The sequence below is a fragment of the Peromyscus californicus genome, unplaced genomic scaffold, assembly GCF_007827085.1.
Source record: "Peromyscus californicus insignis strain IS unplaced genomic scaffold, ASM782708v3 Scaffold_15__1_contigs__length_86483966, whole genome shotgun sequence".
NCBI lineage: Eukaryota > Metazoa > Chordata > Mammalia > Rodentia > Cricetidae > Peromyscus > Peromyscus californicus.
Genome location: NW_026294447.1, coordinates 70,525,163 through 70,542,000, shown reverse-complemented (window position 1 = coordinate 70,542,000; position 16,838 = coordinate 70,525,163). Strand labels below are relative to the sequence as shown.

The following is a 16,838-nucleotide window of genomic DNA, read 5'->3' as shown; positions in this document are numbered from 1 at the left end:
GTCAGAACCATCTACCCTCAACAAACCCTCCTGGCAGCCACTGCCCACAGGGCAATGGCCAAATACTTCAGCCTGGCACCGGAGTCACTTCACAGACGGGCCTCACCTGCCGCCACTTCTGCTAACACACTCTAGTCACCCTGACTTCACCATAATTCCGAGGACATGCCAGGCCTGCCCATCTGCTGGCCTATGCAGAAATGGTTGCCTTTCCCTGGACTACCAGCTCCGTCTACTCCTGCTCCTCCTCCTCGGGTGCCTGGTACCCTGCATGTAAAGGCGTGGACCCTGAGAGGCAAACCATGCTTTGGAGATGGTGTGACTTTGAATCTATGTCCAAAGCTGCTACACCTAGGTGTAGCGTCCGTGGGTGTTTCAACTCACCTTTCGAAGCTTCATTTGCTAAGGCATAAAGTGGGAGTAAGGACTGCAAGGGTTGGAATGATGGGCTTTATATAATAAAGTGCTTAGGGTGGCTCTGGGTATAGTAAGTGCTCATTAAATGGGAGCTGTTATGACTCTACCCCAGATCAAGTACCCCCTCACGGAAACCTTCCCAAATTCTCTGCCATCGTCAGTTACTTGCTCATCTAACTCAATAGTGCCATTATTCTTGCTCGTGCATTGGTTGTCTTCAGACCTTTAGCACAGGACCTGGTACCTGGCCACTCAGTCCGAGCTGGAGTACTCACTGAGTACTCACTAACCTGGTTCCCTCCCGCTCCTGCTTTAAGTTGACTTCTCTGCCTCCTTTCCTCACATAATGAAGTGAGGACTTGGATGCCGTTGGATTCTCAAGGCCAGATCCTTGGAATCAGACAGTGAGGAGATTCTGCCAATGGAAGGACTCATTACTCCATGGCCATGCCAAGGGGTGGGGGCTGTGATCATGGCCAAGCCTCTGACTGGTGCCGGAAGTGTGAGGCCCCAAGAACAGGTATTGCCATTCGCCAAGTGAAAGTTTCCCAACAACCCAACTTCTGGGTCGCCAGGCACTGTGTGGAAAATACGTCCTTATTTCTTTGTGAACTTATTCATAAAAACGTACGGGCACGTTCTATGTTATAAAAGGGTTTGCACCATGTGCTGGCTAGTTTTTATGTCAACTTGACATCAGCTAGAGTCATCAGAGAGGAGAGAGCTGGAGTTGAGAAAATGCTTCCACAGGCTCAGACTGTAGGCAAGCCTGTAAGGCGTTTTTTAAATTAGTGATTGATAGAGGAGGGCACAGCCCATTGAGAGTGGGGCCACCTTGGGCCGGTGGTTCTGGGCTCTATAAGAAAGGTAGCCGGGCAGTGGTGGCGCACGCCTTTAATCCCAGCACTCGGGAGGCAGAGCCAGGCGGATCTCTGTGAGTTCGAGGCCAGCCTGGACTACCAAGTGAGTTCCAGGAAAGGCGCAAAGCTACACAGAGAAACCCTGTCTCGAAAAACCAAAAAAAAAAAAAAAAAAAAAAAAGAAACCCTCCTTATTCTGCCTCCAGGTTCTTGCCCTGTTTGAATCTCTACCCTGACTTCCCTCAACGGACTGTGATTCAGGATACGTAAACCAAATAAACCCTTTTCCTCTCCAAGTTGCTTTTGGTCATGGTGTTTCGTCACAGTAATAGTAACCCTAACTAAGAGATACAGGAAGCCTGCTTACTAAGAGTTGCCTAACTACGGCTAGGCCTTCTTGGGGGAAGGTCAAAGCCTACAGGTGTCCCCACTGCTGGGGACCAGAACTCTTCTCCCAAATGTCCCCCTGTCTGCTGAGAGACCAAGCTCCAATCCTCATGGCTCACCCTCATTCCCCCCAAAGGAAAGCTTCCCTATTACTTGAGTCCTGGCTTTTGGTCCACCATCAACAGCCAAGTCTCTGGCCTCTTCTTGGCTCCAACCACACAATTCCTTGAGGCCTTGCAAATAATGCCATTTTCTGGATCCCTCTTCCTCCCTGTGATCCTAGCATAAGCTCAGCTTGCTCCCAGATCAAGGCCAGAGTGCTGTCTGCTTTCCCGTGGCTCTGGTACTCCCCAGTGGTCACACTCGGCATGCCTGCCTCCCCCCCCCCCCCCCCCGCCACTGTAGGGCCTAGCCAAGAGGTGTTGTCCTATGCCCATCCCAGGCTTAAGGCAGGTCTGGCTTACCTTGGCACTCCTGTGTGTCTCCCAGGATGGCTAGTGAGTAGCCGGGGTAGCAAAGGCAGGAGTAGGAGCCCACACTGTTGACACAGCGTCCTCTTCCTGAGCAGGGGTTCCTCAGACACTCGTTGTCATCTGACCGGAAGGAGGCAGGGAAGGAGGTCACAGAGGCCAGGGTGCCTTTCTCTGGGCATCTGCCAGCAAACTGCCCACACTAGAGGATGGTGCTGTGTAGCATGGGAGGGACAAGGGAGCAGAGGAGGCAGAGGTGGAGATGAAAGCGTCCAAGGCTAAAAATCACAGGCCAACCTGTCAGGACCTCTTAGGAGTCCTTGGGTGATGGTCAGTGTCCCCTCCTTGCCCATTGTCCCCTTACTCAGTGGCTCCACAATCATTTCCTCTCTCCCTCCAGCCCACAGTGAAGGTTTTTCTCCTTTACACAAAAACACTGAACAGAGAGGAATGATACATCTGATGATTTATCTTGGTTTCAAACATGTCCTCAAGGGACAGCCCTGGTGAGGCCTTGATCAGCTCTGCAGGCAGAAACATGGCCACTTCCAGAGGGGTGGGTGGGATGCTAGTTCTGTCTGGGGACCCTTTCTCCTAGAGTCTGATGGCCCTCACAGCCGGGTCATAGCCTAAATTAATGTCTAGTTAGCTGTGTCCACAGGGACTGATTTCCTAAGCTCATGGACCACAGTACCTTACTTGGATCTTATGCAGCCTGGCCTCTTGACTCAGTCTCCACACCCTGTTCCTCTTTGCCCCCACCACTCAGCAGGCACAGGTCACCCTGTAAATACCGGTGCAGTAGTCCTGGCTGGGGTGGAGCCGGTAGCCAGGGTTGCAGATACATCTGTATCCATCCGGGAGGTTCACACAGGTCCCAGGACCACAGATGTTGGAGGCCCCAGCAAAACATGGATCAAAGCCTATGGAGATAGAGTGAGTAGGGGTGATGGCTGAGTGAAGGGTACATGAAGGCATTAGAGCAGGGTGGGGGGAGAGCAGGGACAGGTTCAGGGGCCTCAGAAGACCACTAGACGTCTACCTACCTTTAGTATACCCTCTCGCACCAATGTATAACATGGCTTCGGAAGACTCATGGGACCTGTGCCTGGTCTCTGAACCACCTGAGTACATCCTCCTGACAGAGACCTAATGGCTTCTAACAACCCATACTCTGTACAAATTACCTCCTTACTCTCGCCCTCAATTTGGACACAACCCAAAGAACCAGTGTCACCCACTCTAGAAACTCTTACCCATCTTCACATAGACTGACAGACAGATCTAGTGAATAGGTTACATAGATTGAAGAAATTAGATTATTTTTCTTGTATCTCTAATATTAGAGAAGTACCTGACACTTATGAATGAATGAATGAATGAATGAATGAATGAACCAATAAGGGAACACTGTTTTCATCTGTGTCCACCCTGTTGTCTTATCCTCTATCTCACATACCTAGGGCTCCCTTCCCTGCCTCATCACTCCGAGAGAACCCAGAAGGCTCACCAGGGTGGGTCAGAAGTGACCCAGGTTGGTTCACAGAGGGGCTTCATGGCATTACTAATGTGCACTGAGCTGAATGCCTACAACTTTTTAACCTGGTTCCAAGTGTCTACTAGCAGTCCCCAGCCAGATTCCAAAATGTCCGCTCCGAATGTGAGGTTGGAAGATGGCAGGGCAGCAGCTGGATCGGACACAAGATTGAAGCTGCTGCTGGTGACTTTATCGCCTGCATGGCTGAGGGCCACTGTCGGGCCCAGCCTGGCTCCAGGAATATTTCAGTTATCAATCTCAGTACTCCCCAGCTGAGCCCCACACACTCAGCTCTTCCTTCCTGCTTGGAAGGGGATGCTCCCTGGAGTCTCAGGAGAGGTCCCTTGAGAACTCTCGGGAAAGCCAAGCCCCCATGCCACCTGCGACTTTCTCTGCACCAGTTCTGGAGGAAATCCAGAACTCTAGTCACCTTGACTTCTACTCAAGGTGACCCTCTAGCTAAGAGCACAGCTAGCCCCTAGAGAGGTCAGGCAAGAGGGCACACACATGCACTGAAAACAGTGTGACAATACTACAATGTTAACCTTGCTTCTCTCTTTTTTTTGTTTTTTTGAGACAGGGTTTCTCTGTGTAGCTTTGCGCCTTTCCTGGAACTCACTTGGTAGTCCAGGCTGGCCTCGAACTCACAGAGATCCGCCTGGCTCTGCCTCCTGAGTGCTGGGATTAAAGGCGTGCGCCACCACCGCCCGGCTACCTTGCTTCTCTTGAACCAAGTCCCCAGACAACAAGCCTTTGTAGAAGGACATTCCACAGCCAGGTGGGTCTGCCAGGAATCTCCCCCACACCACCCCTCACCACTGTGGCTGATCGGAGGGAGCCAGACACAGGGTCTGGACACTTAAACAACCTTGCGCCATATAACTCTGTTACACCCTTTCCGTGGACAGGTGACTGTCACTGCCAGGCCTCTCACTGGCTCTGTCCCCTCTCACCTCGCCTCCTACTCTATGAGCTCTCATTCTTCAAGAAGCTCCCCACTCCATGCTCCAGGAAGATCCATGGCTTCCCTGGAGTCCTCTGAGTAGGACCATCCCTCCAAGGGATGTTAGTGCCCAGGCAGGGCTCCTGTCTTTTCTAGGTAGGCTTTGTGCCCTCTGTAGGATCAGGCCAGGACCACAGCTAGGCCCGAGTTGCTGGAGACTGTTCATGCGGTTGAAGAGGCAAGAGAGAAACTCCATTCACAGTCCTGCCCTGCAGTTTGGCTCTGGGCAACCACATCTCCCACGGGTGGGGGCGAAGAGCCTCCAAGGGCTACTGCAGCTACCTGGGGGACTCTGTGTCACCGGGACATCACTGGAGGGAATCACTTTCTCTTCCTCTGGACTCTCTGGAATGCCCTGTTCAGGCAACGATGGTGTCGGTCTTCTGGTGGCATCCCCTGGAGAGGACAGAGGGGAGGAAGTGGGCCCATTGGCTAGCAGTGGCCCTTCTATGTTCTCTGATGTTCAGACTCCCAAGAACCAAAAGTGACACCTAGGGCTCCCACCATCTACCCTCTCTTTTGGCATATCTGGTCCCCCTCCTTGTAGTCAAAGAACCTGAGGAGTACAGAAATGGCTGCTTGTCTGAGGCTGGACAGCTCGCTGGAGGCAGAACTGCCGCCCCATCTCCCGATGCCCAGTTGAACATTCTGTTTTCACTTGTAATCCATCTTGCAGTTTACAAAATGGTGCTGCAAGTACAAGCACCCAGTTCCCGTGGGCTGCAGCAGGTGTCACGCCCACATCACGGCAGGGAAAACTCGGCATCCTTGACTCTGAGGCCAGCTCTGGTGAGAGGTCAGCTCAGGGTCAGGAGGTAAGATGAGGCCCCTGGAGGAAAGAGCTCTGGGGCCCCACCAGGCTGCTACTTCAGCTAGGGCCTCCTCTTTGGCCTGATTTATGTGCTGAGTGGCATCATGAGATTAAGAAAGAGTTTGGTGGTTAGGAAAAGATTTGCAAAGCATCATGGGATCTCTTACTAACCGCACAGTCCCTTAGGGACTCAGAGTTCCCGGAAAGAGTGCTCACATGCCATATCACTCACCACCTCTGGTTTGAACTCCCCACGGGGAGTCATTCCATGACTAAAACTAAGGTCTCTCTGTCTTTCTCTCTCCCTTCTCTTCTCCTTCTAGGAGGAACTCACCTGGTATCCGGGCAGGTAGGTGGGGAACACTGGTTGTGATCTGTGTAGAAATGGAGGTTATTTAGGGGGCACATCTTTTACTCCCAGGACATATTTCTTTCTCCTTCACTTACTCCACCTCCTTCCTGTCCAGCTCTCTCAGTTAGTGAGTTTTTACTGCTGGCGTGTATTCTCTAGGCATTTTCTACCCACAGTCTTAACTGATCGGCTCCACTTCCTTATAAGTTGTAGCTATTAAATATATGTCCTCTACCAGCTCAGTGTTGGCCACACAGCAGAACAATAGCACTTATCAGAGCTACGATCCTCATGTCATAGATGAAGTAGCAGATTAATTAGATCATCCAGGGCCACAAGGCCAGTGTGGCAAAGCCAGGAGTCACAGCCACACTTGGTGTCCCTCACCACAGCGATGGACAGAGACAGATGAGGGCACAGGGCAGCACAGAACAGCAGAGGACAGAAGGGCACTGGGACATTGCTGGGACTGTGAAGACATGGAGGGGAAGCTTTGATCTGAGAGGACAGCACGTGGTTTTTTGTTTTGTTTTGTTTTTGAGACGGGGTTTCTCTGTGCATCCCTGGCTGTCCTGGAACTTGCTCTGTAGACCAGGCTGGCCTCTAACTCAGAAATCTGCCTGCCTCTGCCTCCCGAGTGCTGGGATTAAAGGTGTGGGCCACCACGCCTGGCTTCAGCATATGGTTCTTAAGCTGGAAATCAAGGCTGCTGGAGAAACGGGGCATGGAGACAGGTTAGCTCATCACCATCAGGAGATGAGCAGGAACCAACAGACTGGTCAAGGGGTGGAGAAGCAGAGAGCATATTCACTCCTCCAGAGGCTTCCAAGATGCTCAGTCTTGGATGCACAGGGGGATTCTGGGCCCAGGGAAGGGGCCCAAATGCCCTTTCCTCTGTGAAATGGTTTGAGTACTCATAGTCAAGTTTCTGCTGTCCCATGAGCTCCTCACAGAGGGTATGTATTAAACAAGCCCTAGAGCACATGCCAGACTCAGGACCAGTTCTAGGTGTCACGCACAGCCTCGAGCTTGAGTGGCCATCAAGACTAACTCCACAGTTGAATGGGTCCTTGACTCAACTTTGTGATCTCTCCAAGTGAAATCCGGTATATGCTCCATCCTTCTTTTCTGCTCTCCTGAGACTATTCCCCGGGGTCTATGTCATTCTCTACGTCACCCTAATCCAACCTCCTGGCAGGAAGACTCACTCACCTGAGTAGCCCGAGAGTCACCTGGGAAAAGAAGATGACACAGAGTGAGCTCCAGGAGGAGAGGCAGTGACCTTCTGCCCCTCCACTCACGGCCTGGCTGTTTCACAGTCTACACTCCACCCTGCATCCCCAGCAAGATGAACAACACACAGAGTGCAACTCTCTTTATCTGCCTCAGCCTTTCAACTCCCTTTTAGGGCTGGCCACCCCAGAAATCCAAGGCTAGAGAGCATACAGTTAGCCTTGCTCACCTGTCAGTTGGAGAAAGGAAGTCTCCTGGATTCCTTCCAGGTCTCCAGGGACAGAAGTCCCCCTCAGCCAGCCTCATTAGACCCATAACACACCTCCTCCCTCCTGTGGTCCTGATCACGTGGGTTACTCTCCATCCTCCCTGCTCTGGGCCATGGACTAAGGGACAACTTCTAGGAAGAGGCTAGTGTCCCACGTCTATGGCCACCGAGTTCTGTTCTTGCGTCTCTGTCCCAGATTCTTGGAGTAATTCTGGCAATCTCCGGGTTTACTTGGTCCTAACAGCTTCCTGGCCTTCTGTACTGGGTGACCTGGGCATGACCCTGTGGTTCCCAGAGCACTAGCTGGAGAACTCAAGCTCTTCCTGGCCGACACATCCTGAGCCCCAGGCATCTGTGCTGAAGTTACTGTTCTGAACTTAAGGCCTGGGCAGGGAACTGTAAGGAAAAGGAGGATCCTTAGGTGTCTCCCCCAGCTCAGATACCTTTGTCAGGGAGAGTCTCAGTCTCAGTCCAGGAGTCAGTGACTGCCCGGAGTGGTTGCCTCTCTGCTGCCCCAGGCAGAGGTCCACTGATCTTCTGTGTGTGTTCCCTTAAGGGGCTAGCCAGTTCCTCTTCCTCCGCTTTCCTCATGGACAGACGGATGTCTGAGCTTGAGTAGGTATAACCATGGCCAGCAGGGCAGATCTCCCTGAAGGCCTCTGAAAAACCGACAAAGGATGGACTGAGCCATGCCATTCCTGCAAGAAGCCAGGGCCCCCTTCCCTGCTCCTTCCTTCAAGGGGATAAGACAATTGTGGCTACAAGGAGAGTCCCAGAGTCTCCTGGCTCGAAGGGCTCTATCCAGGCTGGGGAAGTGGCCCCTGGATTTGAGGAAGTATCCTGGTGGCCAGGGCTGGGGTGAGGATGGGGTTACCTGTGCCAGGCAGGGGGCACTTTTCACACTTGCTGCCCCAGGCTTTGCCCACACGGCTACAGCAACATATCTGCTTGGTGATCCGTTGTATCAAAGGCAGGGTGCAGGTGTCAGACCCCAGTGACCGGTAGCATAGTCCCTGCTGCATGGAGACTGCTTTGTCCGCTGCAAGAGACGGGGCATGTGGGGACGGGCAGGTGGCCAGTGGGAGGAAAAAGCACAGAAGGCAGTGGGCAGAGGTGAGGTCAGCCGTAGGCACTGAGGCTAGCCTGGCTCATGTCTCACTCTGGGAGTTCCGACGCTCACAAGAACTTTGGGAAGAATGGCCGCAGTGGACTGCTCCCACATCTCCTGATTAGGCCCTAGCTTCCCACCCTTATGTGAGAGCAGGACCTGGGAACAGAGTTGTTTGGCTCCACCTGCTGCCTTTAGAGTGTTTACTAAAGGCTCAGGAATGAGTAGAGAGCAGTGTGCCCTGAGGTCCACAGAGAGCCTCTCTGGGAAGATGAGGCGAGGTGAGTACCAAAGGCTTGCCAGAGAGCTTGGAGGACAGGGACCTTGTCTGGGTCATCTTGGTCACTCGGAGCCATCCGTGTGTCTGATGTATATGGTTGCTTAATAATGCATGCTGAATGGGTGCATGGATGGTTCATTTAATTAAACAACTGAGGTCCGAATCCAGTGTGTAGCTCAGTGTGAGAGCCCTTGCTTAGCATGTCTAAAGCCCTGGATTTCAGTGCCAGCGCTACACATACACACATATACACAAGACAAAAACCAAACCAAACCAACCAACCAACCAACCAAACAAACAAACAAAAACCCCACTGAATCCATGAATCGTGTGGAGCTAAAAGCAAGTGGGTAATAAAAAAATAGCCTCCTGCTTATTATCTCACTAGGAAAAGATATGGCCAACCAGATTGAAAGAGATTTACATCTTTAGAGGGCAAACCAGACTGTCAGAGGACAGAGGAGTGAGGAGAACAGCAGGCAAAGTTGAGAATTAATGATTCTGAGGCATCCCGGCCAGTTCCATTATCCGCTACCTGCTGAGCTACACATCACCCTGGGCCTCGGCTTCTTTATGTGTAGAGTAATGATGGTGGTGTGCCATGGACTGTGAGCACTCGGGCTTACCTGGCATGTGTGCCAACGCTATAGAGAAGGACTTGTTCTCCACAGATGCCCCTCACCCCTCTCCCTCAGGCTACTTCCTGATTGAAGGGCTGAAGTTCATATCCCTGGTCACAGTGACTGGGACAGGGACAGGCACTTGAGAAAGTAGGCCCCCTACTGCTAGCTTGGGACTTTTCTTGGGTTATTAGGAAACAGGGGCCTGTGTTCAGAGAGTCTAAGGCCGAGAGCCTAGAGCATGTGGAGGCCACCACTGAAGGAGCTGGGAAACCAACACAGGAAACAGCGAGACAAGACTCCCGAGGGCATCGTGGGGACCTGGATCCCACCGACAAGGTCACATTTGCCCCCTCTCTCGCTTCCCAGTTAAAGCGGTGGGAGTTGGGCTTCTGTGACCCCTGGCTAAAGACGGCTTCTTCACAGGGTCGTGGGGATGAAACACAGCAAGACACACAAGCATAGCCTGGCAAAGGTCAGGTATGCACACCCATCCATCCGTCTCTGAGCCCTGCATCCTCAGGTGCAGGCTCTGCCTGCAGTGGTCCCTTCCCTTGGGCTCCTGAGGGGACAGGCTCTATCCCTCTGAATCCCAAGGTGGAATATAAGGAAGCTGGACCAGAGGCCCGAGATGGCTTTACTGCCCTACTCAGGTGGCAGGAAGTCACCAGCTTGCCCTCTCCACCTGTGGGGTGGGGAGGATGACTCCTTGGAGGAAGCTGGAGGGAGAGAAAGACAGGGTCCCCCTGCTTCTCCATATTGCTGTATTGGGGTGGCTTCCTGACATTCAGACATGTTGGGTGTTAAGCACCCTGATAAAGAATGCTTTGTTTTGTTTTGTTATGTTTTTGTTTTTGTTTCAAGACAGAGTTTTGCTATGGGGCCTTAGATCTCTGCCTCCAGAATGCTGGGGTTAAAGGCATGCACCACCATGCCCAGCCCGATAAAGGAACCTTAAGTGACCTGGAAAAGGAAAGACTGTAAGGTCCTTGGGGTCTTTTTTTGTTTGTTTGTTTGTTTGTTTTTTTTTTTTTTTTTTTTCAAGACAGGGTTTCTCTGTGTAGTTTTGGTGCCTGTCCTGGATCTCCCTCTGTAGACCAGGCTGGCCTCGAACTCACAGAACTGCCTGGCTCTGCCTCCTGAGTGCTGGGATTAAAGGCGTGCGCCACCACTGCTCCGCGGTCCTTGGGGTCTTGATGACATATTATTGCCACCACAAGCCGACCGCCGTGTTCTCCTATCCTGGATCCCTTACTTCTGGGCTCTCACTGTCCCCTGACCCTAGAGATGTCAGACCCAGACACCCTTTCTACAGGCCACTACCTCTGGGTGGCAGCAGAGATTTGTTCCTCCCATAGCCTTCCCAGACCCAGGGGCAGACACTTTGTCAGCCAGAGAGCTCTGTGAGCTAGAGGTGGCCTTGTTCCTGAGGCCTTTAGGGTGCTCAGGCCTTCCTCCCCAAGAAAAGCCTCATGTGAGCTGTAGTGTCAGCTCTACTGTCTTGGGGGTGAGGAAGGGCCTGCCAGCCTGGACCTCTCTCAGCTGGAAACTACAGAGGTCACTGGAAACAGAGCCGCCAGGGTTTATGTGGGAATATACATCCATCCATCCACAATGCAAGGTCACAACTCATGTATGTGTTCGTGGTTGTAGAGATGCATGCAAAAAGGACCATGGAGTAATGTAAGGGTGCTGGAATACAGCAGCAACACCACTCTACCATGGACATAAAAATATCACGTAGGGGCTGGAGAGATGGCTCAGTGGTTAAAAGCACGGGCTGCTCTTCCAGAGGACCCGGGTTTGAATCCCCACACACACATGGCAGCTCACAACCGTCTGTAACTCCAGTTTCAGGGGATCAAATGCCTCTGCAGACACCAGGCACATACACATAGTCTACAGACATACGTGCAAGCAAAACACCCATACACATTAAAAAGAAAAATCACTTAGCAGTCATGTGACCAGCCATGTTGCTACGCTTGGATAATAGATTAATAGCAGCTATGGCTTAGCCAGACGCTTCAAAGAGGCAACACACACCTTCAAAGACAATGGAACAGCAGAAAGGATGAAATGGTTAGAGAGAAAAACGAAACAGAAAACACGAATCCTGAAAAAGTTCTCAAAGAAAAGCCAGGAGTAGACGTGAGGCAGTAACCTCCAGAGCCAACAGAACACACGTCAGTTTTGTATCCTGGACCAACTCCAGGCTGATAACAGACACTGGCTCTGGGCACGAGGCCATGAGGTTTTGGGAAATTTGCCACTCTGGTTCTGGACTGTGCCCCTGGAGGGCGTCTCTCACCCCTGGCCCCACCATCACTCACATACACAGCGGCTCCTCGATGGATCCAGCATCAGGCCAGGCCTGCAGGTACACAGGTAGCTACCCCTGGTGTTCACGCACTCCGAGTCCTTGCACAGGCCCAGGGTCAGGCACTCATTGATATCTGCAGGGGTGGAGGAATAGCCATCTGACTGAGGCCAGATGGTTGGGAGGGGGCTGCCATCCCATGTTCAGTGTGAGATCTCTCTGTGTGCCTTGGTTTTCTCACTTGCAAAACATGGATCATGATAGTAACCACCCAACAATGCTGATAGAATAATTAAATAGAAAAATTGTGCCAGGTGGTGGTGGCGCACGCCTTTAATCCCAGCACTTGGGAGGCAGAGGCAGGAGGATCTCTGTGAGTTCGAGGCCAGCCTGGTCTACAAAGCAAGTTCCAGGAAAGGCGCAAAGCTACACAGAGAAACCTTGTCTCGAAAAACCAAAAAAAAGAAAAAAAGAAAAATTGCAAACCGCTTCACTAACTGGCACATAATAACCATCTTAGTTTGAAAACTAACATTTGTGGAGTGCCTATTGTATGCTTCATACTCTTTTGGTATTTGAATACATATGATACCCCATTTAACCTTATAGACAGTTTTATCTGGTTCTTATGTCTTCGTTTTATAGATGAAGATATGCTCTAGGAATAACTTGCCCAGAGTGACTCAGCTCTTGGTGACTCTGGCAAGTGGCATGGGGATTGAGGAAAGAGGCAGACAATCCTGTCCGGATTGGAGGGGGGCAGATGGGCAGCTAAGTCCCTTGTGGTTAGCTTTCTTCTAGAGCTCCTGAGCAGTTCTGCAGGGTATGTCTGCAGGGAGCTGAAAGCAGGAGACTGAGGGGACAGTGCTCAAGGGCTGGGGAAGAAGGGGTAGGGGTCTGCAGGAGGGTAGGAAGGCATGTGTGTGGTACCTGCCGCCCCAAACAGGCTGCATGACCCCCCCAAGACCAGCAGAGGCTCCTGTCCCCACTCAGATAAAAAAGGACAACAGCTTTGTCCTGGGGTCTAAACTTCTTATGTTATAAGATGGGAGCTCAAACCCTCATACTCTGAGCTCCAAGTTGGGGGCTCATCTTGGTGACCGTGATGGCCACATTGATGCTGAACGTGAAACGCTTGAGAAGAGCACCCGCTTCCAGAGAAGGATGTAATTTAGGTAGCCCAATGCCTTTGGAACTACCTGCTCATCTTCAGACCTAGAGGAAGTTAGCATAAGATGAGGCCACAAAAGATGGCCACCAAGAGGACATCCTTGGTAGGATGCCCCATGGCAGCAGAGGCACTTGAGTGATGCCACGGAGAGTTGCGGGGGGGGCGGGGGAGTCGGCCCATGTACCTCCAGATTGTGGCCAGACATATCAGAACACAAGCTGATTTGTCTCCCCTGTGCTTCAGAAGTTTCAGGGTTCCTCATCACCTCCTCCAGGGAGCCCTAAAGCATGACACAGTACCCAAGACCCTCCCAAAGCCTGTGGGTGAGCAGGTGGTTCTCACGAGACATGGTCACCTTGTGTGTGCGTATGGGCTGTTTGCCCAGTGTCCCTCAGATGCCTCAGTCAGCCCAAACTATCCCTTTGCTTATCTTTCTGCCTGGAACATCTGCACCTGCTTCAGCTGGGCAATTTATGTTTACCTCTAGTGAACATAAACGTAGTACTACCTCTTCTAGGAAGCCTTCCCTGGTCCTCCCAGCCTGGATTGGATTCTACCAAAGGGTCCCATGCCACCCATCAAAAACCTCTGGTTGTATTTGACTAGGTGTCTGTGTTCTCCTGGTCATGGAGCTGGGTCTTCCCCATCCTGTGTACTTAGCAACTAGCTCAGACTGGATGTGGCACCCAGCTTGTGTACACAAATACGCACCCTGGCCCCGTTCTCTTATTCTCCATCACTTCATTGTGATTTTAGCTCCACTTTGGTGGAAATGTCCTCCTGTTCCCGGGAGACCAGCCTAAGAGTGGATGTGTAGGGTTTCTGGCCATGGTTCAAATAGAAGTGGGTAAGGATGGGTGGCCCCAGCACCCTGGATCTCTCAGCACCCTCACGTTAGTCCTATTGTTCTAAAATTCCTAGGACCAGCCTCTCCCACAGCTCCCCAAAACTGGGGCAAAAGATGTACAATAGAGGCCTCCTAGGCAGTGACAGGTGTTCATCCTTTCTGGGGTGCATGTTGCCTCAGTATTAGCAGATGAAATCATGCCCCCTCCACCACCCCGGCTTCACCCAGCCCTGGGGTCATCCTTACCTTGGCAGTGGCTGAGGTTCAGTCTCTTGTACCCTTTGGGACACTCCAGCTGGCCATTTTCTATTACTGGGAAGGCTGAGGGATGAAGATACAGACAGATGTCATGGGAGGGCCTTTGAGCTCATCTACCTAGTGGTCGCAGTCTGGATGTCCCATGAGCAAAGCAGCCTGAGTTCCTCCAAAAATCTCCCTGGGCAGCTGTTCCGTCTTGCTTTCGCTGGGATCATCCTGGCTTGTCGTGCTCTTTTGAAGACCATATGAAACGAACGAGGCACAGAAAGACAAACACAGCCTGATCTCATATCTGTGTGGAATCTGAGAAAGGCGAACCCACAGAACCGAAGCGGGAAATGGCGGTTATTGGGAGCTGTTTTGGAGTCGGGAGTGGTTTGGGCGTTGGCAGTCTAAGATGGTGAATTTCAGGACAGGTCAGACAACTTGGCAGGTAAAAGTGCTTGCTGCCAAGTCTGACGACCCGAGTTCAAGTCCCGGAACCCACGTGTTGGAATGAGAGAAGCAACTCCCACCGTCGTCCTCTGACCACCACACCCACATCCCGTGGCATGCACACACCACACATCTGCATCATGCATGAGCATGAACACATACAAAACAGACAAACAAATACATGAAAAAAAAACCCTAAAGTTATAAATTTCAGAAGGGAGGAATAAGTTCAAGCGACCTACTATCCAACATAGCAACTATTACTAATAAGGCATTGCATATTTGAAAAATCACTGAGAGATTTTAAGCAGTCTCACCCTTCCCTCAAATAAACACAAAAATAATTGAGCCGATTGGCATGCATATCAATGCAAAGCAATACACATACTTTGTGTCTGTGCATATGTGTGTGTAGCATATGTATATGTTTGTGTGGGTGTGATGCACGGAGGTGTGTGTCCATGTAGGTGCATGCGTAGGATAGAAGTCAATGCTGACTGTCTTCTTTAATGGTTAAAGGTTAACTATTACACAATGTATTCTCATTTCAAACTATCATGTTGTGTAGTATATATATGTATATATATATATATTTCAGTAAGAAAATATTTTTAGAAACTGAAGTGGTGCTTTTTACCCATAATCCCAGCACACAGAAGGCTGAAGTAACAGGATCATCCCAAGTTCAAGGCCAGCCTGAGACCGAGCATAAGACCCCGCCCATCTCATACAACAAAAATAATTTGTTTGTTTAAATACTGAAAAAAAACATTTCTCATCTGAGTTTATACCACCTATATAGCTATACTATTGTATACAGTGTACAGTCTACCACATTTTGCAATATAACATGGTCAAACATGCTTTGTTGGTTTTACGAACTTTTCTATTTGGAAACGATCATGGATACACAGGAGGCATCTGAATGCAGAATGGCCAACAAGGAAATGATATCAGTATTTTGATGCTAACACACATCCTGCTGATTCCACAACATCCCTCTTGTGTCCCAGAGACAAAAAGCCCCTATTGATACCAAATAGGAAAAGGAAAAACATCTACATTGTTTTAGAGTGGCAGTCCAGTGAGCGTGCCCCAGCATCGAGGAGGGAGGAGGGCGGAGGGAGGGAGAACCTGAGTTCATGATTCCTAAGCTAAGAAGAGAGACGATGAGCTGGCTCCGTGGCTCAGCACACCTGCCACCAAGCCTGACAACCTGAGTTCAATCCTGAGGCGCCACATGGTGGAAGGAGAGAACTGAGACTCTCGCTCCAGGGGATCCAACGCCCTCTAGTGGCCTCTACAGGTCACCCAGGTGCACATACCAACACATAGAGGCACAGAGACACAATTAAAGATAAAATGACGTATTTAAAAATTAATGCAATCTTGCTGGGCATGGTGGTTCACACCTTAATCAGGAGACAGAGGCAGGCAGATCGTTGTGATTTCAAGACTACTCTGGTCTACACAGTGAGACACCCCCCCCCCCCCCCCCCCCGTCGAGGAGGAGGAAGAGGAAGAAGACTGATAATTTCAATTGTACCGCTAAGTTTGAGAGTCTTGGTGCTTACATGGGTTTTGTTTTCAGTACTGAAGACAGAGCTCAGGGCCTTGTATTTCCACTAAACTAAATCCCAATTCCTCTTGCCCCATCCCTTTGATTTTTTTTTTTTTTAGACTGCATCTCACCGTGTAGTGCAGGACAGACACAAACTCTCTACCCCCACCTGCTTCAGTCTCCCAAATGCTAGGAATCTAGGTGTGTGCTACCGTCCCCGGCCTACAAATGTTTTTCTAAGCGCACAGCTTTTACTTATTAGCCACTTCTTGGGGGCACTTAGGGTAAGGTTTGTTACCAATGGCAGCAGATAGAATTCTGCATCTCACATAGTCTCCTTAGCCAGTTGGCTTTGGCTGTGCATGTCAGGTCACATGCGGTAGGCCATTTTTTCCACTTTGTGCTCTGGCTGATGACAGGTCATTATAAGAAGTGTTGATGCTGTGCCTCTTGGGATTGCTTATGATTACGTCATTAGCAGTTTCTTGGGACCACAGGGTCTTAGCAGGGGTTTTCTGGAGTCCTTCCTCTGCGCTGTCAGGACTGATTTAGTTAATGCCAGGCAAAGAAGTCCAGGAAGCAGAGCAATAAGAACCACAGTAATTGCAACATGACCAAGTCAAACACGTGGAGGTGCCAGTTGCCTGGAAACCCCACCCCAGGACATGTTGCATGCCAAGCATGACATGTGACAGTCTGACATCTGGACAGATCAAGTGTGGACATACACTAACCAGTAAAGCTTAATGTTTTCTTCACTGCTAAAAATATAAGTTGAGGTTCTAATATTTAATGACAAGACCCATCTTCTCTGAAGTTTACATGGGACTGAAGGTCTGGACTAGGACATCCCTCAGACTGCTAAGTGTGGATTCTGAAACACTGAGAGGGAGACAGAAG

The 16,838-nt window shown here is 50.7% G+C and overlaps 1 protein-coding gene across 1 annotated transcript in view; it reads right to left on the bottom strand.

Annotated features, from left to right (window-relative positions):
• The window catches only part of Ltbp2 (latent transforming growth factor beta binding protein 2), an 88,916-nt gene that overhangs the window by 19,559 nt on the left and 52,519 nt on the right, over positions 1-16,838 (bottom strand). Inside the window, exons 9-17 of the mRNA XM_052739290.1 lie at positions 13,931-14,005; positions 11,680-11,802; positions 8,213-8,377; positions 7,782-7,997; positions 7,050-7,069; positions 5,820-5,859; positions 4,957-5,070; positions 2,929-3,057; positions 2,129-2,257 (exon numbers count right to left, since the gene is read on the bottom strand). Coding sequence (XP_052595250.1) covers positions 2,129-2,257; positions 2,929-3,057; positions 4,957-5,070; positions 5,820-5,859; positions 7,050-7,069; positions 7,782-7,997; positions 8,213-8,377; positions 11,680-11,802; positions 13,931-14,005 — 1,011 coding nt within the window. The remainder of the gene's footprint in view (positions 1-2,128; positions 2,258-2,928; positions 3,058-4,956; positions 5,071-5,819; positions 5,860-7,049; positions 7,070-7,781; positions 7,998-8,212; positions 8,378-11,679; positions 11,803-13,930; positions 14,006-16,838) is intronic.